The sequence below is a fragment of the Nomascus leucogenys genome, chromosome 16 (assembly GCF_006542625.1).
Source record: "Nomascus leucogenys isolate Asia chromosome 16, Asia_NLE_v1, whole genome shotgun sequence".
NCBI lineage: Eukaryota > Metazoa > Chordata > Mammalia > Primates > Hylobatidae > Nomascus > Nomascus leucogenys.
The window spans coordinates 75,372,092-75,398,558 of NC_044396.1; the positions used below are offsets into that span (position 1 = coordinate 75,372,092).

At 39.3% G+C, this 26,467-nt stretch overlaps 1 protein-coding gene and 1 long non-coding RNA gene across 2 annotated transcripts in view; one reads left to right on the plus strand and one right to left on the minus strand.

Moving 5' to 3' along the window:
- The window catches only part of ATAD2 (ATPase family AAA domain containing 2), a 76,493-nt gene that overhangs the window by 6,819 nt on the left and 43,207 nt on the right, over window positions 1–26,467 (minus strand). The window contains exons 14-25 of the mRNA XM_003256177.3: window positions 20,763–20,922; window positions 19,649–19,739; window positions 18,563–18,877; window positions 18,094–18,226; window positions 17,561–17,747; window positions 16,375–16,560; window positions 12,797–12,932; window positions 11,109–11,305; window positions 9,873–10,032; window positions 7,717–7,839; window positions 7,395–7,538; window positions 1,799–2,188 (exon numbers count right to left, since the gene is read on the minus strand). Of these exons, the coding sequence (XP_003256225.2) occupies window positions 1,799–2,188; window positions 7,395–7,538; window positions 7,717–7,839; window positions 9,873–10,032; window positions 11,109–11,305; window positions 12,797–12,932; window positions 16,375–16,560; window positions 17,561–17,747; window positions 18,094–18,226; window positions 18,563–18,877; window positions 19,649–19,739; window positions 20,763–20,922 (2,222 nt within the window). The remainder of the gene's footprint in view (window positions 1–1,798; window positions 2,189–7,394; window positions 7,539–7,716; window positions 7,840–9,872; window positions 10,033–11,108; window positions 11,306–12,796; window positions 12,933–16,374; window positions 16,561–17,560; window positions 17,748–18,093; window positions 18,227–18,562; window positions 18,878–19,648; window positions 19,740–20,762; window positions 20,923–26,467) is intronic.
- LOC115830696 lies at window positions 7,774–22,421 on the plus strand. Its single transcript, XR_004026254.1, has 3 exons — window positions 7,774–7,846; window positions 11,229–11,324; window positions 22,384–22,421. It is a non-coding gene; the product is annotated as an uncharacterized LOC115830696 (long non-coding RNA).

A 26,467-nucleotide genomic window follows, 5' to 3' on the forward strand; every position in this document is an offset into this window, starting at 1 on the left:
ACGTTTTATTAGAACACAGCCTGCCTGTAATCCCAGCACTTTGGGAGGCCAAGGCAGGTGAATCCCTTGAGTCCAAGAGTTCAAGACCAGCCTGGGCAACATGGAAAAACCCCATCTCTTAAAAAAAAAAAAAAAAAAAAAAAAAATTAGCTGCGCATGGTGGTACATGCCTGTAGTCTCAGCTGCTTGGGAGGCTGAGGTTGGAGGATCGTTTGAGCCCAGGAGGCAGAAGTTGCAGTGAGCAGAGATCATGCCACTGAAATCCAGCCTGGATGACAGAGCAAGACTCAAAACAAACCAACCAACCCAGCCATATCCATTTTATCTACTCTCAATGTAGTTTTCCCAGCAGGGTTGAGTAGTTGTCACAGAGACCAAGATTGTACGGGCCCCTGTGTAGGCTAAAGTATTTAACTATCTGGTATTTGGTTCTTTAAAGAAGTCTGCTGATCCATGATTTGGCACAATACATTCAATGATAAATGAGAAAAATAAGGCCAGGAGAGGTGAAGAGACTTTTCTTTCTTTTTTTTTTTTGAGATGGAGTCTTTCTGTCACCCAGGCTGGAGTGCAGTAGCATGATCTTGGCTCACTGCAACCTCCGCCTCCGCCTCGTGGGTTCAGGCGATTCTCCTGCCTCAGCCTCCAGAACAGCTGGGACTACAGGCAGGAGCCACCACGCCCAGCTAATTTTTGTATTTTTAGTAGAGACGGGGTTTCACCATATTGGCCAGGCTGGTCTCGAACTCCTGACCTCGTGATCCACCCACCTCAGCCTCCCAAAGTGTTAGGATTACAGGCTTGAGCCACCGTGCCTGACCGTGAAGAGACTTTTCTAAGGATATACATCTAATTGTTGTGAGAGCCAGGATAAGAACCCAGACTTCTTGATATCGAAGCAAGTACCTGTACCGCTAAATAGTATTCTTTTTAAAAAGAAAACGATGAAAGAAAAAACAAATCTGATTCAAACCAAAACATATTCTACAGCCAGAAGATTAACATTTAAAATATTCACACTAGAAAGTATATCCTAGTCTATTATTGCTAATTACTCAAATACACTTAGAACTCATGTCAAAGAAGCCCTTGCAAAAGCCTTGCATTCAGTGTATTAGCCACTAAAAAAAAAAGTCCATTAACTGAGTCAATGCTTATTTTTGACCAAAATAAATGTTTGGCCCCATTATCCACTATTTTGCTTTGTATAATTAAATAATGTTTGGCTTTTCTAAAATCCAAACAAAACTACTGTCAAGGGCTCCAGAAGATCCAAATGAGGACAATTCTAAATAGAAAATTTGGGGAGCAGGATCAGTGGAATAAATATAAATAATCTTGGACTTAACCTACAATAAGGGATAGAAAAATGATCGGGGTAAGAGTTGTTCATACCACTCAGCAAGAATCATAGCAGACTCTTACCTTGCTTAAAAATGAAAGGGTATCATATGCTTTAGTTTGTTACATTTAATCTTCAAAATACCTCATTACCAAGCAACTATCTTATCTACCCCAATTCTGCAGATGAGCAAACAGGCTGACAAGTTAAGTATCTTGCCAAAGGTCACAAGCTACTAAGTAGTGAACTGGAGGCTCAAATCTAGGTCTGTTTGATGCCACAGCTTGTAACTATCCTTACTAGCTCAATAGTAAAGATAATGCTATTGTTTTCTAATTAACTAACATCTGCTCTGAAAGGCAAGCAAAAAGCAATAAACTAAGATGCAATTAGGTGTTTAGAAACTTTGAAATATCTTTTAAAATTGGTAGATTATTTTAATTGAAAAAGACGTACCTTTTCCTTCATTTTCATCAGAAATATGTATTATCTGAGAGCTAGAAGCATCTTCATTGCAAGCAATCTTGTCTCTCAATTCTGTACATGCTGTAGTCTTCCTAGAGTCTTCAAGCTCATTCTCGATATTACAAGTATTTGAATTATTTCTCAATTCCAGTATGCTTTCAGAGGCATTTTGCTGTTTTTCATTTTCTTCCACTGAAGACTCTCCTGTGTTTCCGGTCTCATTATGATCTACACTTGTGTCTTGAGTTTCCTCTGTATCACTCTCAATTTTGTGGTCCATGGCATTCTGGCTATCATCCTTTGCCTGTGAAATCTTCCTTCGCTTTTTTATGGTGCCTAAGTACCAGTTTGACTTTTTGCGAATTTTCCTCTTCAACTGAGCTTCAAGAAATTTAAAGAAAAATGATGAAAGAACATTCAAGCATTTTCTAAAATTCAAAGAGTGAAAAGCCCTGATATATGAAAGGATAAATAGTGAGAAACCACAGTAGTTTTGTATGATTAAAATACAGAAACAAGAATAGAGCATACTGTGAGAAGGTGGAGAAGTGGGTAAGGCCCAGATCATAAAATGGTAAAAAATTTTGATTTTATCTTGAATTTTTTTTTTTTTTTTTGACACGGAGTCTCGCTCTGTTGCCCAGGCTAGAGTGCAGTGGTGCAATCTTGGCTCACTGCAAGCTCTGCCTCCTGGGTTCATGCCATTCTCCTGCCTCAGCCTCTCCAAGTAGCTGGGACTACAGGCACCCGCCACCACGCCCAGATAATTTTTTGTATTTTTAGTAGAGACGGGGTTTCACCATGTTAGCCAGGATGGTCTCGATCTCCTGACCTCGTGATCCGCCCGCCTCGGCCTATCCTGAATACTTTTAATCTTGAATAATTTTAAGGAGGGTACTGACACAATCTGTCTAATGCATATTTTGCAAAGATCACTTTGGCAGCAGTATGAGAAATGGACTGGAAGAACGACAAGACTTGAAATAGGCTACACTTATTGAGCATTTATCATATACTAGAAACTATCTTACTACATTGCCTAGACTGGAGTGCAATGGCGATACAGAAGCACAGTCTTGGCGCACTACAACCCCCAAACTCCTGGGCTCAAGTGATCCTCCTACCTCAGCTTCCTGAGTAGCTACAACTATAGGTGTATGCCACTGCATCAAGCATACACTAGGAATTCTTCTAAGCCCCTTATGTATACTTACTCATTAAAATTTAATTTAACCTGGCGGGGCGCGGTGGCTCACACCTGTAATCCCAGCACTTTGGGAGGCTGAGGTGGGTGGATCACGAGGTCAGGAGATCGAGACCATCCTGGCTAACACAGTGAAACCCCATCACTACAAAAAATACAAAAAAATTTGCTGGGCATGGTGGCCGGTGCCTGTAGTCCCAGCGACTCACAAGAGAATGGTGTGAACCTGGGAGGCGGAGCTTGCAGTGAATCGAGATCATGCCCTGACGCGACTCTGTCTCAAAAAAAAAAAAAACTTCACTTTAACTCAATGAAGTTTGCTACCATTTTCATCATCATTTTACAGATGAAGAAACTAAGGTACAGAGAGGTTAAATATTCTGTCTAGACTAGATGCAGTATAACCACACAGCAGTAGTCCTGGAAAGAAGTGGTAAAACTTTTAGGTAACAGAAATGACAAAGGAGAATGAAAGATTACCTTTCTCCCCAGTGGCTTTTGTTTTTTTTTTTTTTTTGAGACACGTTCTTGCTCTGTCACCCAGGCTGGAGTGCTGTGGCATAATCAATAGCTCACTGCAGCCTTGAACTCCTGGGCTCAAGCAATCCTCCTGCCTCAGTCTCCCAAGAAGGTAGGGCTACAAATGTGTGCCACCATGCCTGGCCAGTGTTTTGTTTGTTTTTTAGAGATGGAGTCTTGCTCTGTTGCCCAGGCTGGTCTTAAACTTCTGGCCTCAAGCAATCCTACCACCTTGGCCTTCCAAAGTGCTGGGATTACAGACATAAGCCATAGTGCCTGGCCTCTGTCCAGTGATTTTCTTAATGGTGTTTGGGAACTTGTCTGCTGCCTCTTGGTTGTCAGAAGCTGCTTCTCTTGTTATCTTGATTTTTTTTTGAGATGGAGTCTTGCTCTATCACCCAGGCTGGAGTGCTGTGGTGCGATCTCGGCTCACTGCAAGCTCCGCCTCCCGGGCTCACGCCATTCTCCTGCCTCAGCCTCCCGAGTAGCTGGACTACAGGCGCCCACCACCGTGCCTGGCTAATTTTTTGTATTTTTAGTAGTGATGGGGTTTCACCGTGTTAGCCAGGATGGTCTCGGTCACATGACCTCATGATCTGCCCACCTCGGCCTCCCAAAGTGCTGGGATTACAGGCGTGAGCCACGCGCCTGGCCCTATCTTGATATTTTTTAAGCCAAACCTCTTTCTAAAATTATCAAACCATCTTTTGCTGGCATTAAATTTCTTCTGCTTTGTCATACAATGACTTCATTTTTTCTTGAATTGTATTAGAGTCTACAGGTATGCCTTTCTTATAGCAATCTTGCATCCGGATAAAAGCTGCATTTTCAATATCAGACAAAAGGTATTTCACAAAAAGTACAAAGTTTTTGCATCTGCTAGTGTAGCTGCAACAACAGCTTCAGAAATTTCCTTCTTTTCTTTATTTTTTGAGACAGTCTCACTCTATTGCCCAGGCTGGAAGGCAGTGGCGCGATCTCGGCTCACTGCAACCTCTGCCCCACTGGGTTCAAGCAATTCTCCTGCCTCAGTCCCTTGAGGGCTGGGATTACAGGAGGAGCTGGGATTACAGGCGTGCACCACCATGACCAACTAGTTGTTGTATTTTTAGTAGAGACGGGGTTTCACCACGTTGGCCAGGCTGGTCTTGAGCTCCTGACCTCAGGCAATCCGCCCACCTTGACCTCCCAAAGTGTTGGGATTACAGGCGTGAGCCACTGCGCCTGGTATTCTTTTCTTTCTTTTGAGACAAGGGTCTCACTTTGTTGGCCAGACTGGAGTGCAGTGATGCAGTCTGGCTCACTGCAAACTCCACCTCCTGGGTTCAAGTGATTCTCATGCCTCAGCCTCCCCAGTGGCTGGGATTACAGGCACTCTCTACCACGCCTGGCTAATTTTTTTTTATTTTTAGTAGAGACGGGGTTTCACTGTGTTGACCAGGCTTGTCTCAAACTCTTGACCTCAAGTGATCCACCCGCCTCAGCCTCCCAAAGTGCTGGGTTTACAGTTGTGAGCCACCACGCCTGGCTCTTTATTATTGTTTATAATGGTCCTTATACTGGATTCATTTGTCTTGAAAGGGCAGGATACTACAGCTGCAGACCTCAATCTATGGTATATATCAAACAATTCAACTTTATCTTAGAAAGTTATGACTTTCTCTGCTTCTTGGGAGCACTTCCAGCATTACTAGTGGCACCTCCTAGGTGTCCTATGGTGTTACTCAAGGTTTTTTGTACTATACTAAACACACAAAAAAATACTTGAGAACCGCAAATCACTTTTTACTGCAATAAGCAATTTCCTGGAGAGGCCAACTGCTCACCGCATCACACATCGTTTTAAGCAGATACTCACGAAACTTGAGCTCACCACAACAGTAACAGGAGGTGGCTCCGAAATTACGGTAGTAAAGTTATGTACTACAGTAAATTTTATGCAGTTGTGATTTAATACTGAATCTTTACATTTGTTTACATTTCTCTTGACTGCAAATGGTGCTATGTACGATCTGTGTTTGTGTGATAAGTTTTGATAAATCTTAACTTCTTAAAATAGACTTGTGTATATTTTATGGTGGTGATAAAATAGACTACTGTTTATACATATTGTATGCATCTGTGACATACCTAATTTTTTCACTATTTCTAGGCTATGCGATTCAATCTGCAAGTTTTTTCAAACTGTTGCAAAGCTCCAAAAAATTTTCCAAGATATTTATTGAAAAAAATCCACACATATGTGGACCTGTGTACCTCAAACTTGTATTATTCAAGGGTCAATTGTACTCAGAACATAAACATGAAATGAATATCCACCAACAGAAGAAACTCACATAATCAGCACCCAGATTGAGAAACAGAATATATACTAACATTCCAAATCACCTTTATTCTAATTCTAGTCATAATATCCTAAAAAGTAAACAGTATCCTGATTTATAACACCATGGATTAGTTTTGCCCATTTTTGACTTCATACATATATAAAAATTTTAAATGTATATTTTAAAATTTATTTCACATGTGAATGTATCTAGGATTCACTCAACATTGTTTGGGAGGTTCGTCTATGCTGTTATATGTAGTTGGCGTTTAATGATTCTCACTGTATAATAATTCATATCTTTCCATTCTACTGGTAATGGGCATTTGAGTTACCCCCAGTGTTGAACCATGACTTTTAATGGCAAAACCACAACCACTTTTGTACCAACCTAATATTACGAATATTGCTTCTTTGAATATTCTTGTACATGTCTTTTGGTGGACACAAAATATGTAATCCTGTTGGGTATCTATCAAATGACTGTTTTAAGGTAGCCAATTTCCATGTCATCAATTTATATATTCTTGCTTAAAGCTGATTTGACTGTCAGCATTCTAGTAGTGAAGGCCTCTTGCTAATTTTCTTCTCTTATCTTTCCTTTCCCAGCTGCCTCCTCCCATTTTTTCAAAAGAAGGGCTTATTCTTTATCTATCTCAAATCAATTACCCGAGGATGGACAAACTTGCAATACAATAGAAGGTTCAACCCCAGCAAACACCGCTAACCATAACCTTAACACACACACAGAGATCTAAAAAGGTAGTGAGGAATGGCCAGGCGCAGTGGCTCACGCCTGTAATCCCAGCACTTTGGGAGGCCGAGGCGGGTGGATCATGAGGTCAGGAGATCAAGACCATCCTGGCTAACACGGTGAAACCCCATCTCTCTAAAAAAAAAAAAAAAAAAAAAAAAAAAATTAGCCGGGAGTGGTGGCGGGTGTCTGTAGTCCCAGCTACTCGGGAGACTGAGGCAGGAGAATGGCATGAATCCGGGACGCAGAGGTTGCAGTGAGCCGAGATCGCACCACTGCACTCCAGCCTGGGTGACAGAGCGAGACTCCGTCTCAAAAAAAAAAAAAAAAAAAAAAAGAGTAGTGAGGAATTACAGTGCTAAAATCTGGGAAAACAAATGAATAACAGAGGCTGAGAAGCTGAGCAGTCTGACAAAGGGGCTTAAAGAACAAAAATTGGAATTAGAGGTCTGCCAAGGAAGGCAGGCCTTAGAAAACCCTACAGGCTTTGAATAGGTAACATGTGGAGTTACCTTCTAAGAATAAGGGGGAGTAGGAAATAGACCAGAATTTACAGACATCAGTTTCAAATCAAGGCAGTCCACAATTAGATGGTGACTTCTGGGTTGCAAGTGGTACATTAAAAACTTGGATTTATTTCAAGAATGCAAAGTTGTCTTAATAGTAACAAAATCAATGTAATTCACTGCATTAACACATATAAAGGAAAATAAGGGAGAAAGTTAATGGTATTAGAAAAGAATAAAGTTATAGTTTCATAAATGAAAACTACTTGAGTACTTACCAGGAGTGCTGCAAGCCATGGGAGTACTCGGTGTCTTTAGCTTTTCATTCTGCTCTGGGTCTGATCTTTTATCACCAACAAGAGTGGAATTTTGCTTTGGCATCACGTGGTAGTAAGACGGGGCATATTTGGAGGAGCTACAACCTTATAAATAGATATGTGGGATGTCAAAAGGATTTCCAGATTTCAAAATTACATGAAGGATTAACTAAAAGTACAAAATACATCTGAAGCATCCTTTTCAGATGCTTCTGAAATTCATATATTCTGAAATTCATTCATAATATTAAGTTGGTACAAATCAACCAAACCACTTTCCTACCTCTTTTCTTTCTAGATTCCTGAATTTCTTCACAGAGCTGCTCAAAGTCTTCATCAAGTTCTTCTTTAATTATGGCATAGGCAGTATCTCTTAAAGCACAGGCTCTATGCCTAATAAGACGATCTATGAAGTGAGTAAAAAATGTAATTTTTAATTTCCCCCTTTTAATAATATACCAAAAATAAACTCAGTATATTAGGCTAAGATAATAGCTCTTACAATTCCTTTTGACTTTTATCAAGAATAGTAAAAGTTACTAGAATTGTCCTATTCTGTTTCTGGTGCTAATCTAATGTTCTGGACATCTGATTCAATATGGCAGACTAAACCCAAACAATTTTACTGCTCTGTCCTGTTCAGATCCCTTTGAAATATCAGAAGAAAAAAGAATCAATCAATAGCAAGAGATTAAACATGATAACAAAAAATAAGAGGCAGCTATCAGTGTCATTAGTGAACAAAGAATGTGAAAGAATTTTGCAAGAGATTTATAGAGGTTGTTATTGCATTGACAAAGAAACTAGACAATGAAAAAGCAATCCTCCACAGGAAACACTGGGAAAATCCTAGGCTGAGAGTATGAATACTACAAACTGGAATATGATTTGAGGCAGAAGACGGAATAAGCGAATGCAGGATTGCTTGAGCCACATCAATACTCCTCAAAGGACAAGAGATTGCAAAATTCACTCCCAGGTTATACAGTACATCACACGCAGAATGTTGAAGTGGGCTTTCTAACATGGCATTTGGGCCTGAAGAAAGTCAGAGCAAGGTCTAAGTAGTGGTTCCTGAACCCAGCAGCATCAGTGTCACCGGGAAACTCATTAGAAATGCAAATTCTCAGGGTCCACACCTACAGAATCAGAAACCCTAGAGATGGGGTCCAGTGATCCGTATTTTATGAAGTCCTTTAGGAGATTCTGATGTCCACTAACATTTGACACCACTAGCCTGAAGTAATTTTAGATTGCCACAATAGACAGAAAGGGAGTAGCAGCAACAGCATGATTGCAATGCAACAGAGAAAGCCCTCTGCCTCCAGGGTACCTCGTTTCTTCTTCCTACGTACAATGGACTGTTCTCATCTTGTTAGTCTGTTTCCTACTGCTTAACTCCAGAACTCTGAACTACAGGGAAATGCCTAGGGAAGGTGAGCTAGAGGACTGGGAGGGAAAGAATAGTAAGATTTTCAATTGTTGAAAAAAATTTTAGTAGTTTCCTATACTAATCAATCTAACAAACAAGCGCCACCAATTTAAAAACAGAAAGCCAATGTACTGGAGGAGAAATTAATACAGAAAACAACTATTTTTAAAATGTATCTTTTTATCCACTGTAAGAGTTAAAGAACTCTGCATCTGTAAGAACAGGAAGCCATCAAAAAATTAAATAAGCACCCAAGAACATTTCTTGGAAATGGACAAGCTGCAGAACAAACATATCATTAAAAATCCTTTATACATTTTATTTTTAAAAATTTGTAAAAATTTATGGGGTGCAAGTGTAATTTTTGTTACAGGCACAGACTGCACATGAAGTCAGGGCTTTGGGGGCATCTACCACCCAAATAACATACATTGTACCCATTAAATTTTATATTAATAGAGGGGATAGGTGAGAGCAGAACGGGTATATGCACAGAAAAAGGTCTGAAAAGATATCCTCAAACTTAACAGTGTCTGCCTTTGGAGAAAGGAAATGGGGGACTAGACTTTTTAAAATATTACTACTAGTAAGCTCTATATTATATTGCTTTTGGAATAAAAATTATAATGGTCTTAACTAATAGAATATTTTAAAAACTATTTCATTACTGAGTGCCTACTTTTCCACTTTGAGGAAGAGCACTAATATAGAAAGTATACAAGCCATTTTGTGTCTCATTAGAGGATCTATCATGTAATTGTTAATAAACAGGGATTTGGGAATGAAAGAAACCTGCATTCAAATTCTCACTGTCCCTTCCTGGAAATGTGACCTTCAGCAATGTTTTTAACCTTTCTAAACTTCATTTTTACCATTTGTAAAATGGTTGTTGAGGATTAAATAGTATTTTGATTATGTTTATAATACAGCACCTGACATAAAAATCAACCCTAAGTGTTAGCTGCCCCCCAACTCAATCCCCTGAAAAAAAATTCACTAATGCTCACCTCCAGGATCTCTATCTGGATTGTATTCTAAGGCATTACTACAGATTAGATCAATATCTCTCAAATAGTCTTTCACGGTCAGATACTTGTGTAGATCAATTTTACTGATTATAGATGAAAGGTCCATTGGTTGCTTTATTACAGTGACATAATCAGGAACCTAAAATTCAAGCAAATGATGAAATCACGAAGTTAACTCTAAACATAACATGTGAGTCAAGTTTCTCTGACAGGCAATATAGGAGATAGAGAATAAATACGTAAGAGATTATGATAATATATTTAACATAAAACCTTTCACTTGATTTAAGGCTATTTTTGTTTTGTATTTGTTTCTATTCCTTGGGCAGCTGTATTCTCCAGTAATTGCTTCTTATTCTTGGGCAGCTATATTCTCCAGTAACAGCCTATATTCTTTCCTCATCCAATTGCCACCCATCCTTCAGGGCAACTTAAGACCTGGCTCTCTAGGTCTCTTCCAACCGTGTAGGTCATGATAATAACATGCCTTTAATCCCCAGCACTTTGGGAGGCTGAGACAGGAAGATTGCTTGAGGCCAAGAGTTTGAGACTAGGCTGGGCAACATAGCAAGACCCTATCTCTACAAGGTTGCAGTGAAAGATGATTGTGTGACTGCACTCCAGCCTGGGCAACAGAGTGAGGCCTCAACCCTTACTACAAAAAAGGCCAAGCATGGTGGCTCATGCCTGTAATCCCAGCACTTTGGGAGGCCGAGGTGGGTGGATTACCTGAGGTCAGGAGTTTGAGACCAGCCTGGCCAACATGGAGAAACCCTGTCTCTACTAAAAATACAAAAATTAGCTGGGCGTGGTGGCACATGCCTGTAGTCCCAGCTACTTGGGAGGCTGACGCAGGAGAATCACTTGAACCTGGGAGGTGAAGGTTGCAATGAGCTGAGATCGCGCCATTGCACTCCAGCCCGGGCAACAGGAGCAAAACTCCGCTTCAAAAAAATAAAAAATAAAATAAGACATTCTCAATTACTTCTGGAATGTTTAGGTTGGGGAGACAAAGTTAACTGTCTGCAGGAAAGGAAAATGTGTTACCCTGCTCTTATAAAGTCTACATGTGCTTAGGACACTACCCCGGTACATGTTTCCAAATAGATAAAACTAGTTCAGAGTGTAGGCAGAACCACATAAACTCTTCAAATATCCTTTGATTGTGAAGCATTATGGCCTAGAATACACTTGATCCAAAGATTAATCTAATACCTCATCAGGGTCAACAGGCTTAGTAAACACTCGGAATCGCTTGTCAATAGCAAGCCTATGTGTAACATTTCTTAAGAAAATCCTCAGTTCTCTAAATGTATCTTCTTCTTGTTCTTCTAGTCGTTTCACTTCTTCTGCTGTCAGTGATCTTGGCTCAGGTGGTGGTGCTACTGGGAGTACCTCCAAAGCCTGCAAAACTTCACATGAATGGAAGAGGTTAGTTACTGCTCCTCCGTAACATTGAGGGTGACAAGTGATTTAATGAAAACAGAGTCAGGATTTGAGGGATTATCTTCCTTATATATGCAAGGAATCCAAAGATTTGAAATACAAAAGTACTACCATAATCTCTAACCCTACATCCCCTCTAGAAATCATTAGTAACTTGTAATTTGGAATGCTAATTCCTACAAGTCATTACCTCTGTTCCATTTTAAGATAATTTAAGAGGCAGCTGGGTGTGGTGGCTCACACCTGTAATCCCAGCACTTTGGGAGGCCGAGGTGGGTGGATCACCAGGTCAGGAGATCCAGACCATCCTGGCTAATACAGTGAAACCCGGTCTCTACTAAAAATACAAAAAATTAGCTGGGCGTGGTGGCATGTGCCTATGGTCCCAGCTACTCAGGAGGCTGAGGCAGGAGAATGTCATGAATCCGGGAGGCAGAGCTTGCAGTGAGCCAAGATCGTGCCACTGCACTCCAGCCTGGGTGACAGAGAGACTCCGTCTCAAGAAAAAAAAAAAAAAAGAGATAATTTAAGAGGCTATTAAACTTCGAAATTGCATTATTTCCAGGACAAAAATATTCTAACTATAAAAAAGCCTTCTTTACTAGTTTTGAACTAATGAAAATGTGTAATATGTTTCAAATATAACAACAGGTTATTTTGTTTAAATAGATGTCCAATGAGTACTCAGGATAAAAAAAGGATTATTAGAGTCCTGCCACAATGAGCTGACAAACTACTAAGGGCGTAAGAGGCATAATTATATCATTGTAATGCCATATTAGTAGTATTTTAAAAGTATGATGGGTCATAAAGGCAGAAGCAATTCATTTTGCCCATATAAGTTAGGAAAGGCTTCATAATAAAGAATAAATGAGGTATACTAAAAGGACAAGTATTTAGCCGGGCATTTTGGCATGAGCCTGTAGTCCTAGCTACTTGGGAGGCTGAGGTGGGAGGATGCTTGAGCCCAGAAGGTTGAGGCTGCAGTTGAGCCTCAATCATGCCACTTCACTCCAACGTATAACACAGACCCTGTCTGAAAAAATAAAAATAAAAGAATAAGTAGTTCTTTAGACAGAGATGGGGGATAGAGATAGAAGCTTTACTGAGGAGAGAGCAAGCATTAATAAAATAGTGAAAAGGTAAAATCATGTTACATATGGTTTAAAGATAGTGTTTTATAAGAAAAAAAAATGTGGGGGTGGAGGGCTGAGCAGAACACAAGTGCCCAAAATGAGCTCAGAAAGACAGACTGGGGCTATACTATGAAAGACCTTGTGTACCTTAAGAACTTTAGTCTATTTTAATGGGAAGCATAGAGATTTTTAAGCAGCAGATGCATCAACCTCATGACTGAAGTTTTGAGCTTGTGTTTTCAGACACATGTCAATGCCATTAACTATTTCATTCCTACTTTCTCAAAATTATTAAATATTAACTTTGATATAGAAACTAACCTGCTTTCTTTTTTGATATAGGAGGCTTAGCAGCTTGTTTTAGAATTAAATCTTCAAAAAATTTTGTCCGTTCTTCTTTATGCGGTAACTGGACATTAAAAATCTCTCCATAATCACGGATAAACAATTCTTGCACCTTAAAAAAGAAAATAAATGCAATATATATCATATATACAGATGATCCCCAACTTACAATGGTTCAATTTACAATTTTTAGACTTTACAGCAGCATGAAAGTGACATGTATTCAGTATGTCCCTCCACTTAACAATCGGGTTATGTCCAAAGAAACCCATCATATGTCAAGGAGCATCTGTACAGTATATAAACATATGTATGCAGTATATATACACACATGCATATGAAATGCATGTGTCAGTCATTTAAGACAATAGCAGGTTATTATACACATATTTTTAATGACAAGCTAAATTGTATATTTTTTAAAAGAGTCTTTAAAGAATGTTAGATTTATGTATAAACTATGTTTAGAAGAGATTGAGGAACTAAAAATCATGAGAACTCAAGAACCCAAACTACAATTAATAAAGGACCTGACTTGATGATATTTTACTTTTTTCGTTTTCTTTTTTTTTTTTTTAAGAGACAAGGTCTCGCTCTGTCACTCAGGCTGGACTGCAGTGGCACAATCATAGCTCACTGCAACCTCGGACCGGGCTCAAGCAATCCTCTTCTCTCAGCCTCCTGAGTAGCTGAGACTACAGGCACGCACCACCACACTCAGCTAATTTTTAAATTTCTTGTAGCGACAGGGTATCCTTGTGTTGCCCAGGCTGATCTCAAATTCCTGGGCTTAAGTGATCCTCCTGCCCTGGCCTCCCAAAGTGCTACAATTATACGCATATGCCACTGTGCCTGGCCCTGATACTTAAAAGGTTTGTTGAGATCAATTAATTCATTTTCCCAACCCCAAATGAGATGAGATACAAGAAAGAGAAATTGTTCAAAAATAAAAAGCAGGCGGGGCGCAGTGGCTCACGCGTGTAATCCCAGCACTTTGGGAGGCCGAGACGGGTGGATCACGAGGTCAGGAGATCGAGACCACGGTGAAACCCCGTCTCTACTAAAAATACAAAAAATTAGCTGGGCGTGGTGGCGGGCGCCTGTAGTCCCAGCTACTTGGAGAGGCTGAGGCAGGAGAATGGCGTGAACCTGGGAGGCGGAGCTTGCAGTGAGCCGAGACTGCGCCACTGCACTCCAGCCTGGGCGACAGAGCGAGACCCCGTCTCAAAAAAAAAAAGAACTGTGTAGAAAGTGTTTCAACATAGGTGAGATATCCACATAAAGGCGATAGTGTAGAGTATGAAACTAGATAATTAAATAAACTGGAAACCTTTAAGGACCTCCCCCACTCAAAGAGTTTATAATATATACTTAATATTCATTTCCTAGCTTATTTAACTTAGAGGTTCTGTAATCAATTATTATTACATAGAGTCACTGGGGACATAATCTGGTCCCTTGATAACCTTGGCCTCCTTTCCTCCTGCATTACCCCTCACTTACTCTGCTCTATCATCCTGGCCTTCTTGCTATTTTTCCAACCCGCCAGATACAGATCTGCCTCAGAGCCTCTGCATTTGCTTCTTCCTCTGCTGGGACCTTTTGTCCCTCAGCTATTCCAATGGTTCACTACCTTACCTTTTCCATGTCTTTCCTCAAATATCATCATCATCATTTTCTTTTTTTTTTTTGAGATGGAGTTTTCCTTTGTCGCCCCAGCTGGAGTGCAATGGTGGGATCTTGGCTCACTACAAACCCCACCTCCCGGGTTCAAACGATTCTCCCGCCTTAGCCTCCCGAGTAGCTGGGATTACAGGCACACATCACCATGTCTGGCTAATTTTTGTAGAGACAAGGTTTCACCATGTTGGCCAGGCTGGTCTTGAACTCCTGATCTCAGGTGATTCGCCCACCCCGGCCTCCTGAAGTGCTAGGATTACAGGCGTGAACCACCGCACCCGGCCAAATATCATCTTACTGAGGCCTTACCTAGCCTATTTAACACTGTAACCTACCCATACTCTTTTACCCTTAGCTAAATCTTTCTCCACAATAATAGTTAGTATTATAATTTTTTTAAAACTTCTCTCCCCCACTCAACTAAAATGTTAGCCCTATATGTGTAAGGATACACGTTTTTGTGTATATTATTCACTGTTATATCTCCAGTTCCTAGAACCATGCCTGGGAGAAAATAAACACTCAATAAATATTTCTTTAATAAGTATTTGAGCTTATCTTCCTACTAGTGTTCTAAAAAGTGTAAACCAATTTTGTCAAAGTTGTGAAAAAAACATTAAACTCATTCATTAAAATATACAGAAGCCTACAATATGCTTGTTATGTGCTCTATGGACACAAAGGTGACAAAAAATAGTTCCTAATTTCATGTACTTTACATTCTGATGGGGAAACAGTCAAGCAAATTAATATTTAATGGAAGGAGGCAATACAAATAAAGCAGGAAAAGGGAAAAGAGTGTGATGGGTGAAAGACCTATTGCTATTAGTGAGAAACTCTGATCAAAGAAGGCCTCCCTGAGGTGATATCTGAGCAGAGATTTGAGAAAAACAGAAAATGATGCCAGGCAAGTATGTAAGAGAAGAGTATTCCAGGCAGAAGCAGCATGGCCTTTTGTTCACTATTGGCAGTTGTCTAAATTGGCACAAACTTGAATGAGTAATTTAATATTGTTAAAACTTGTAAATGTAAAACACTCTTTGATTCAGCTACAGCTATTCCACTTCTAGGAATCAATACTAGAAAAATCCACATACTAGTGCTCATACTAACTAAAATACAAGGATGCTCACTATAATAGTTCAGTAGAAAAAAATCTGCAAAACCACCAAAAAACCTATCAACAGGGCTTTGGACAAATAAATTATAGTACATCAAGAGTGGAAAAACCATGCAGCTCTTAAAGAGACTTTCGCACTAACAAATACATGACTACATTTATTGATAAATGAATAAAGCAAATTGCAGAATAGTATGTGTCATATAATCCCGTTTTTTAAATACTTTTTTTTTGAGACGGAGTCTCGCTCTGTCACCCAGGCTGGAGTGCAGTGGCTCACTCAGCTCACTGCAAGCTCTGCCTCCAGGGTTCATGCCATTCTCCTGCCTCAGCCTCCCGAGTAGCTGGGACTACAGGCGCCAGCCACCACACCCAGCTAATTTTTTTTTGTATTTTTAGTAGGGACGGGGTTTCACTGTGTTAGCCAGGATGGTCTCGATCTCCTGACCTCATGATCCACCGCCTTGGCCTCCCAAAGTGCTGAGATTACAGGCGTGAGCCACTGCGCCCGGCATATAATACCACTTTTTTAAGAGAAAAAATTTATGTATCCTTAATATATATATACACATATACATATACCATCTTACCCAATGAGCATATATACCAAATAGTTAACAATGGTATCCTTGATAAGAAAACTTATCCTTTTATTCACTTCTATAGCATTTGAATTTTTTCAATAAGTTATGATTATTGTGGTACCAACAACTCTCTTTTTAAAAGTATAACAATACTGCCCCACATAAATTACCTCTTCTGGCAAAGCAGAATGGGGTTTGTCAGAAGTTGCAAGTAGTAAAACTGGAGCAAATGAAGGAATATTCTGTAATAATGTGGTAAATGTGGCTTTAAGTGTTGGTCCAACTATTTCCCACCACACGTGGATATGAGGAACATACACTATACTTGGTGCTGTTCTCTTAGCTTCACGAATCACCTAATAGAGAGAGAACAAAACAAATTCAGAGTCAGCATGTTAATAATGCTAGTTCTATTAGTCTGAAACAATGTTTAACCTCCCAGGAGTAACATATAAAGTCCTCAAGTTTTTAAAATGCTTCTCCAAAATCCCACAACCTTATTTTTAAATGTTGATTAAAAGTTTCATTTTTTTGGAAAAAGATAATTTCTTCAAGCAACTAGAAAACAGCTGGAGAAATCCAGAAGATTTTTCTATTGTGGTAATCAAAAGTAAACAAAACTACAAATATAAAATATTTTTATATTTTAAAAATGTTAATATAGCCAGGCGTGGTGGCTCATGCCTATAATCCATGCACTTTGGGAGGCTGAGGCGGGTGGACTGCCTGAGTCCAGGAGTTCGAGATCATCCTGGGCAACATGGTGAAACCCCGTCTCTATTAAAATACAAAAAAAAAACCAAAAAACTGGGTGTGGCGCCATACACCTGTAGTACCAGCTACTTGGGAGGCTAAGGCAGGAGAATTGCTTGAACCCGGAAGGTGGAGGTTGCAAGGAGCCAGGATCGTGCCAACTGCACTCTAGCCTGGTGACAGAGCGAGACTCTGTCTCAAAAAAACCAAAACCAAAAACAAACAAAAGTTAATATACAAATACCAAAAACAGAAACTGCAGAATATCTGAGTACTTACTAAGGAGCAGTCACCATTTTAAGTACTTTTACTCATTTAATTCTCACAACAGCCATATGAGGTAAGTATTATTATCTCCATTTTCCAAAAGGGGAAAATTAGATCTAACAACTTTACTAAGGTCACAAAGGTATTAAGGGTGAATGTGGGATTTAAAGTTATTCTCTTTAATGACTAAGCAATCATGCATAATTCTGTTTTGTAAACCTGAAGTTACAAATCACAAAGACAAAAAAACACAATACAAAAAAATGGGGCAATTTTAGCTTTTGTCTCCGAAAGGCTGTTTTGTCTTACACTTATACTTGGGCACCAACAAATTACCTGGGCACATGTTTCTTCAGGGGATGTAGCACTAACTCCAAAAAGAACAGGAATGTCTAATGTATATACAGTAAACTTTTCCAAAGCATGAATGACAGCTGGTGCCAAGTGAGAACCCTGCCCAAATCCTGGTTCTCCTACTATCAATATTCTCGGTCGAAAAGACATAGGTTGGTAACAAGCATTTCTGAAAGAGAAATGATTAATAAGCTATGTTTTAGAAAAAACAGTTTAAATTTCCCCTCTAAATTGTCAGCTATAAACTTTCATAAGTAAAAAGTCTTGCCAATAAGGCCAACCAATCATAACATGGTTCACATAGTTTCTGGAAACAACCGACCCTCAAAGGTTTTTAGGAATATTTTTATAGACTGTAATTTCTACTGTTGTGACAACTGTAACAACTAAAAATTTCTGGTAGTTTAATTTAAATAAAAAGCAGATTGGTTAGCATTTTTTACTTTTTCAACCACATCTCATTTATTTTTAGAAAATTTACACATGTAAAACATTGATTTGCAAGAAAAATATACCTATTCAAATGAAGAAAATTAAAATTGTCTTTTGTCTTATGAGAAGATTTCTGAGAAAGTCCATTTTCATAAACTGATGGAACATCATCATCACTGTAAGCCAAGTCACTTTCTAGCAGAGGACAAGAAATATCTATAAAACCAAAAAATTGTACATTAGTAACTTTTGGATTGCAAAGCAAATCTTTAATGCTTCAGTTACCAAGTCAGCATACTTCAATTAAATTTTTTCAAATAATCAAAAATATTTGTGTAGATATGAATTAATAAGTAAATGTAAAAATGTACCCCAAACTTACAATAAATTAAGGGCAATCCATGGAGTAAATTTCCTTCAAATATCCCAGGTAAAGCATTACCAAATTCTTTTCAAGAGATTCTTTTACAAATAAATATTTCTGGTATGTATGAAACATTTCACTTTACTGATTATAAAAACTAACTTTAAATGGTCAATCAAGTTTTGTACCTGAGTCTAATGTTTTATTTGTTCTGAATTCTGCATGTGGAAATACTCTCTGCAGGGCTTCTAAGATCTTGTCAACAGTGTTTTGCAGGAGTGGTTTCACAATGGTGGACAGTGCCTGCCCAGGTGATGTCACAGCTCTTTGGGAGGCTGGTATCATCTTTTGCATAGCTACCTCGAAATCCTTAGCTGAGATATTAATTGAAGAGAGATCCAACTGTAGTTTCTCACTAGTGGTATAGATCTGTGGGTAGCGTCGTCGTAAAGCACATAAAGCAGCTTCAGCACATATTGATTTAATATCTGCTCCACAGTATCCTATCCAAAGCAACCAGGGGAAGAAAAGAACCAGCCGACCAAACAAAGAAACACAAAACTCTATTAGCAAGACCACGGTTAAAAAAAAATTAAAAATCAGCCTCCCAATATAGTTAGCAAATATTTAAGAGTAATAAGACCAAAATCTCTTTTACCCATAAACTTATAGGGTAGTAATGGCCATCAACAATCAATCAACTTTTAAGAGTGCAATACACAAGCACTAAGTATAGCACAGAGGTCAAAAGCAAGAGTTTTAAAATCACACAGACTAGATTCAAATTCCAGTTTGTAATTCGCTAGCTGTATGACCTTAGAAGATTCACATAATGCTCTCCAGCCATTTCCTCATCTGTAGAGATACTGCTACCTACATCACAGGAATGATGTAAAAATTACATGAAATAATATATGTAAAATGCTTAAAAGGATGACTACAAAATGGTTAGTAAAGAATAGCTATTATCTTATTATGATATAATAATATAATGTTTTTATACAATTATATTATTATCTACTCTGCCCCTGATGGCCAATTTGTCAAATATCTCTATTTAATACCAAGACTTCGTGAGAAGAAAATGCCACAAATAAGAGATAAGAAACAAATATAACCTTGTATTTCTTTATTAGTTTGGTGCAAAAGAAACTGGTTTTTGCCATTACTTTTATAGGCAAAAACCACAATTACTTTTGCACCAACCTAATATAACTTGTTTCATATTTGAAATAAATGTAGTATTTATTTTAACTGCTTAAAACAATGTTTACCAACACAGTTTTCTGCTAGCTCTTCTAAAAATGTGTCCAGTGGTTTGGGATTCCAATCCCTGGTGTGAATCTTTAGAATCTCTTTTCGAGCCTATGAAAAAAAACAATTTAATTTTTTACAACTATAATAATAAATGCTATTCGGATTACATTAATTTCAATTAAAATACTTTTGATTATCTAAAATTTTAAAGTGATCAGTACTTAATATTGGCTGGGTGCGGTGGCTCACACCTGTAATCCCAGCACTTTGGGAGGCCGAGGCAGGTGGATCACTTGAGGTTGGAAGTTCGAGATCAGCCTGGCCAACACAGTGAAAACCACTCTACTAAAAATACAAAGATTAGCTGGGCGTGGTATCGTGTGCCTGTAATCCCAGCTACTTGGGAGTCTGAGGCACGAGAATTGCTTGAATCCTGGGGGCGGAAGTTGCAGTGAGCTGAGATTGTGCCACTGCACCCCAGCCTGGGTGACAGAGCAAGACTTTATCACAAACAAACAAACAACCAAAAAAACTTAATATAAGCAAAATATGAAAGTGAAAATAAGAAAAAGGATGTACTTTTAAGAGTTTAATGAACTTAAGTCTCATTATTAAACATATTTGCATTTATAGCACTAAAGTTATATTCGTCATAAATACAAATAAGAGAAAATAAGTAACTACTAAAGTAGCTATTCATTCTGGTGCATATTAAGAGCTGTTTTTAAGACTACAGAGAGCTCTTCGCATATTTTCCTCTTTGGTTCCCAGAAGATTAAGTAGACATAAAAAAACTCAGTAGAATTATATAATGATATTCATGAAAAAGCCAAGGCTAACAAACTGGCTAAGGATTGATTACTCATTAAGCCATATGTTCTGAAGCAACACTTAGAACATCCAAAGGCTACACTCAAATTGAAATAATTTTAAGAGTAATTTTGGGAAGGCATTATTATATTTAAAGAAAAGAATAAAAATTTGTCCCCACTTGAGTTGTTTACTAACAACTATCACTTGACAAGACCATGATATAAAACGCAAGAATCTCCAAATTTTTACTATACCAAGACTTATTATTAATAAACAGCAATATATTTTGTCAAAATTTGAGTGACATTAAATTCTTACCTCTTTATCAGGCAGGCTAAAGAGGAATTCTCTGTCAAAGCGACCAGGCCTTCGTAAAGCAGGGTCTATAGAATCTAGTCTGTTGGTAGCACCAATGACCACAATTTCCCCCCTGCTGTCCAATCCATCCATAAGAGCTAGCAGGGTGGAAACAATAGAACTAAATTTTAAAAATAAGAGAGAAGAGATTAATACTATGAACACAGTCTATATCATTCAATAATATTTCTTCTTTTGTAATATTTAATGCATTACACGTGAATAAATTTTCTCAGGGCACCTCACTATTTCCAATGGATTACAAAAATCTATAAAATAACATCCCAAATGGCCCACAGAAATTGAAATAAATGGAAAACAGATGGTCGTTAGACCCCCAAAAATGAATCCTAGAAGACATTTCATAAAGCATAATTTCAAAGGAACTTAAGAGTTCCCAAACAATATATAACATCAAAAAGAAAAAAAAGGCAAGGCATGGTGGCTCACGCCTGTAACCCCAGAACTTGGGGGCTGAGGTGGGAAGAGTGCTCGAGGCCAGGAGTTTGAGACCAGCCTGGGCAACATAGGGAAACCCCATCTCTATTAAAAAAAAAAAATTAGCCAGCATGGTGACATGACCTGTGCCTGTAGTCCTACTACTGGGGAAGCTGAGGTTGTACGTAGTGAGCCAAGATTGCACCACTGCATTCCGGCCTGGGCGACAGAGCAAGACCTTGTCTCAAAAAAATAAAAAAGAAAAGAAAAAGAAAAAAAGTGCTGGTAGCACCAGGTAGGACACACAGTATCTAAAAATAATAAAATTCCCACTATATATACATTATCAAAGGACACCAAAATAAAATACAATATACATAAAGCATAACAGAATTTTCATTACATTTCAAACTTTTTATTATAAAGACAGAATAGTAAAATGATATCCAAATTTCCATCGCTCAGCTTCAACAATTATCAGTATGCCTTTTTTAATGTCTTCACCTGACCACTTTTAAAAAGAAAAATAAAACCTCGGACACACAGTTCAATTCATAAATATTTCATGTAAGTACTTCATGTATGTATTTCTAAGAGATAAGGACTTAAACCCAACAATATCATCATCCTAAGTAAATGACTAATTCTTTAATATCCAATACCCAATTTTTCCTGATTACCTCAAAATATCTGTTTACATTTGATTTAGTTAATCCAGGACCCACACACCACACTTATTTGTCACTCAATTCCTTGACAGTTCCCACTGTGCCTCTTACATCTTTTTTCCCTCCATGCCATTTATTTGTTGAAGAAACTGGGTCATTTGGCTTGTAGAATTTCCTTTCCACATTCTGGACTGGGCTGACTGCTTCCTGACAGGGTCATTTAAGTTGTCCCTCTATCTTTCGTATTTCCTGGAAACTGGTAGCTAGATCTAGAATCTTTTTTTTTTTTTTTGAGACGGAGTCTCACTCTGTCTCCTAGGCTGGAGTGCAGTGGCGCGGTCTTGGCTCACTGCAAGCTCTACCTCCTGGGTTCATGCCATTCTCCTGCCTCAGCCTCCCGAGTAGCTGGGACTACAGGCGCCCGCTACCATGCCTGGCTAATTTTTTTGTATTTTTTTTTTTTTTTTTTTTTTTAGTAGAGATGAGATTTCACTGTGTTAGCCAGGATGGTCTCGATCTTCTGACCTGTGATCTGCCTGCCTAGGACTCCCAAAGTACTGGGATTACAGGCATGAGCCACTGCGCCCAGCCTAGATCTAGAAGCTTAATGGATGCTGGCTAAACCATTTGGGATGACATATTTCACAGGAAGATACCAGGTAATTCCTATTATATCCCCACAGGAGTCACCTAATACCAGTTTCCCATTTAAGGTCAATCAGTGGGTTGAGTTTCGGTCAGGTGTTATCAGCTTGTTCCACCCATCATAAATATCCCCATCAATCTTCTTTTTTATCTTACTGCTTGAGTGGCCATTGATAATTATTGTTTAGATAAAGGTTTCCCAAATTAGCACTACTGACATTTTGGGCCAGATAATTATTTGTTGTGGAGAGCTGTCCTGTATGTGTAAGATGTTTAACAGCATGTCTGGCCTTCATTTACCAAATGCTAAGTAGCTGCCCCCACCAGTTGTGACAACCAGAACTGTCTCTAGATATCTGTCCCTGTGGGGAGGGGGATGGCATCATCCCTGGTTAAAAAACGACAGGTCTAGATCCACTATTTCATAAGAGGGGGCAAAATGGTGATTTTCTAATTAAATCATTTCTTTTGCATTTATTAGCTGTGATTTTCCTATATAAAGAACTACACTACTTCATCAACTGCTGAATTACCCTCAATCATGGCCTGTATAGGACAGGAAGAAGAAATGTTTGATTCTTTCCCTCTTATCAATTTTCAGAGTAATAAATAATAACTCAGCAACCTTAGGTGACCAGTTGAATTAAAAACATTATTAAAAACTGATGATTTTTTTTTTCTTTTTTGAGACGAAGTCTGGCTCTGTCGCCCAGGTTGGAATGCAGTAGCACGATCTCAGCTCACTGCAAGCTCCGCCTCCCGGGTTCGTGCCATTCTCCTGCCTCTGCCTCCCGAGTAGTGGGACTACAGGCGCCTGCCACCACGCTTGGCTAATTTTTTTGTATTTTTAGTAGAGACGGGGTTTCACCGTGTTAGCCAGGATGGTCTCGATCTCCTGACCTCGTGATCCACCCGTCTCGGCCTCCCAAAGTGCTGGGATTACAGGCGTGAGCCACTGCGCCCAGCTCTAAAAATTGATGATTTTTAAGATCTTGGTGTGTTCCCTGCCAGCAGTGGCGGGGGTGGTGGTGATGGGGAGAAGGCTCATTCTGCACTTTCTGGTTCTCGTGGCTATCTCCTCCCCTCACCTCCTTGCTCTGCCATGCCCTGCTCCAAAGAGACACCTTTGGAGTCATTTCCCTCTGCAAGTGGGTCTGGCCTGCAGAGGAGGGTGGGGTGGGGCATACAGCTCCACCTTGCCTGGTTCTGGACTCAACCTGGGAGTGGGAGTCCACACAGGCTGAGGGCTATGACCTACACAGTGCATATGATTATACAATACCACCTATGGAAGAAGCTATCAGACATTCAGATACCTCCTCCTTCTGGGTGTTACGGAAGAGTAGCTCTACATTTTGGCTTGGCTGCAAAACACTTAAGAGCTGGGTGTCTTAGATGAAGGTTATAAGAGAAACATTGGTGTTTTGTCAAAGAAAAGTTTGAAGTCAAAACTTCAAGGTAATTGAATTGCACAGCTCATTTGTGAATCAATTTTTTATCCAGCAATAGAACTCCAAGTTTTGAATAACAATGCTGAAAAGGGTTCAGGAAGTTTTGGTTGCAATGGAAAGAAAATTTATGCCAAGAATAGAAATTAAGAAATCATACCTTTGTCTTACAAATAAGATGTTTTCATTTTTTTTAAAAAAAAAAACAAAAAATCAAAAACAACAACAACAACAAAAAACTGATGGTGGCTGGGCATGGTGGCTCATGCCTGTAATCCCAGCACTTTGGGAGCCCGAGGTGGGAGGATCACTTGAGCTCAGGAGTTCGAGACCAAGCTGGGCAACAGAGACTTCATCTTTACTAAAACAGAGACTTCACCTTTACTAAAAAAAAAAACACAGACAAAAAAAAAACCCAGCTGAGTGTGGTAGTGTGTGCCTGTAGTTCCGAGAAGTTGAGGTGGGAAGATTGCTTGAGCCCAGGAGATCAAGGCTGCAGCGAGTTGTGATCATGCTAATGCACTCCAGCCTGGGTAACAGAGTAAGATCCCGTCTCAAAAAAAAAAAACAAAAAAAAACAAGGCCTTGTGCGGTGGGTCACGCCTGTAATCCCAGCACTTTGGGAGGATGAGGCAGGTAGATCTCTTGAGGCCAGGAGTTCAAGACCAGCTTGGCCAAAATGGCAAAACCCCGTCTCTACTGAAAGTTCAAAAATTAGCCAGGAGTGGTGGCATATGCCTGTAATCCCCGTTACTGGGGAGGCTGAGGCACGAGAATGGCTTGAACCTGGGAGGTGGAGGTTGCAGTGAGCCAAGATCATGGCACTGCACTCCAGCCTGGGTGACAGAGTGAGACTCTGTCACAGAACAACAACAACAAACAAAACCAAAACCAACAACAACAAAAAACTAACAACACAAAAAAAGTGATGTTTTTTAGGTATTTGATATATTTCTATCTACTGTAGTCATTATTTTTGATGCTCAAATTGTTTAATCTTCAGCCAGTGAGAGATCCCTCAAAATTGGCTCCTATGTCATTCTGGTACGATTCCAGTAATTTTTTTTTTTATTGCTTTCAGGCATTACAAAGTATTCCAGGCTTGACTTTATCATTTCTGCCTCAGTGTTACAATCCGCCATCTCTCCTGAGTCCTAAGATTTAGAGACCACACTCAGGGACGGACATTAATTGCTACTGGACTGTGATTGCTTCCAGGCCTTTTTAAAGTGTCCAGAGTTAGGATTTTTTTTTTCTTTAAAAAACAAAAACAAAAAAAACTTCGTCCCAAGTTTCTATTGATATTTGCAATTCAAAGTAAAGACTATCAGGGTTTCAGGTCGAGTGGGTGGCTCACGCCTGTAATCCCAGTACTTTGGAAGGCTGAGGCACAGGTGGATCACCTGAGATCAGGAGTTCGAGACCAGCCTGGCCAACATGGTGAAACCCTGTCTCTACTAAAAATACAAAAAAATTAGCTAAGTGTGCTGGTGCATGCCTGTGATCCCAGCTACTCGGGAGGCTGAGGCAGGAGAATCGCTTGAACTCGGGAGGCAGAGGTTGCAGTGAGCCAAGACTGTGCTACCGCACTCCAGCCTGGGCGACAGGGCAAGACTTCGTCTCAAAAAAAACAATTTAGGGTAATTTGACCTCTTTATTCACATTTGAATCTTCTTTCTCTTAGGTTGAAACTATTATTACCTAATGACATTCACATAATTACTTATTTGCATTATTCTACAGTATTATTACTAAAATTAAGGTACAGAATACAGTTTAATCATCTTCAACATGCAATGTGCTAAATTCTAAAAAAGCTTAATTTAACATACATTTTTACTCTGTCAGAATTTTTAAGTTTTTGGTTAAAATAACTTGAATACTAAATTTCTTTTAAAAATGTAGCTATATTTGGCCGGGCGCAGTGGCTCATGCCTGTAATCCCAGCACTTTGGGAGGCAGAGATGGGTGGATCACCTAAAGTCAGGAGTTCAGGACCAGCCTGGCCAACATGGCGAAACCCAGTGCCTGCTAAAAATACAAAGAACAGGCTAGGCACGGTGGCTCACATCTGTAATCCCAGCACTCTGGGAGGCCGAGGCGGGCTGATCATCTGAGGTCAGGAGTTCAAGACCTGGCCAACATGGTGAAACCCCATCTCTACTAAAATACAAAAATTTAGCCAGGCATGGTGGAGCACACCTGTAGCCCCAACTACTTGGGAGGCTGAGGCAGAAGAATCGCTGGAACCTGGGAGATGGGAGTTGCAGTGAGCCGAGATCACACGCTATTGCATTCCAGCCCGGGCAACAGAGCAAGACTCTGTCTCAAAAGAAAAAAGAAAAAAAAAAAAAAAAAAAAAAAATATATATATATATATATATATTTGAGATGGCAGTTTTGCTACAATTACTGTGTAATTTTTTTGCCAAAATTCCTCCAATACCTTTAGAACTATCCCAAAACA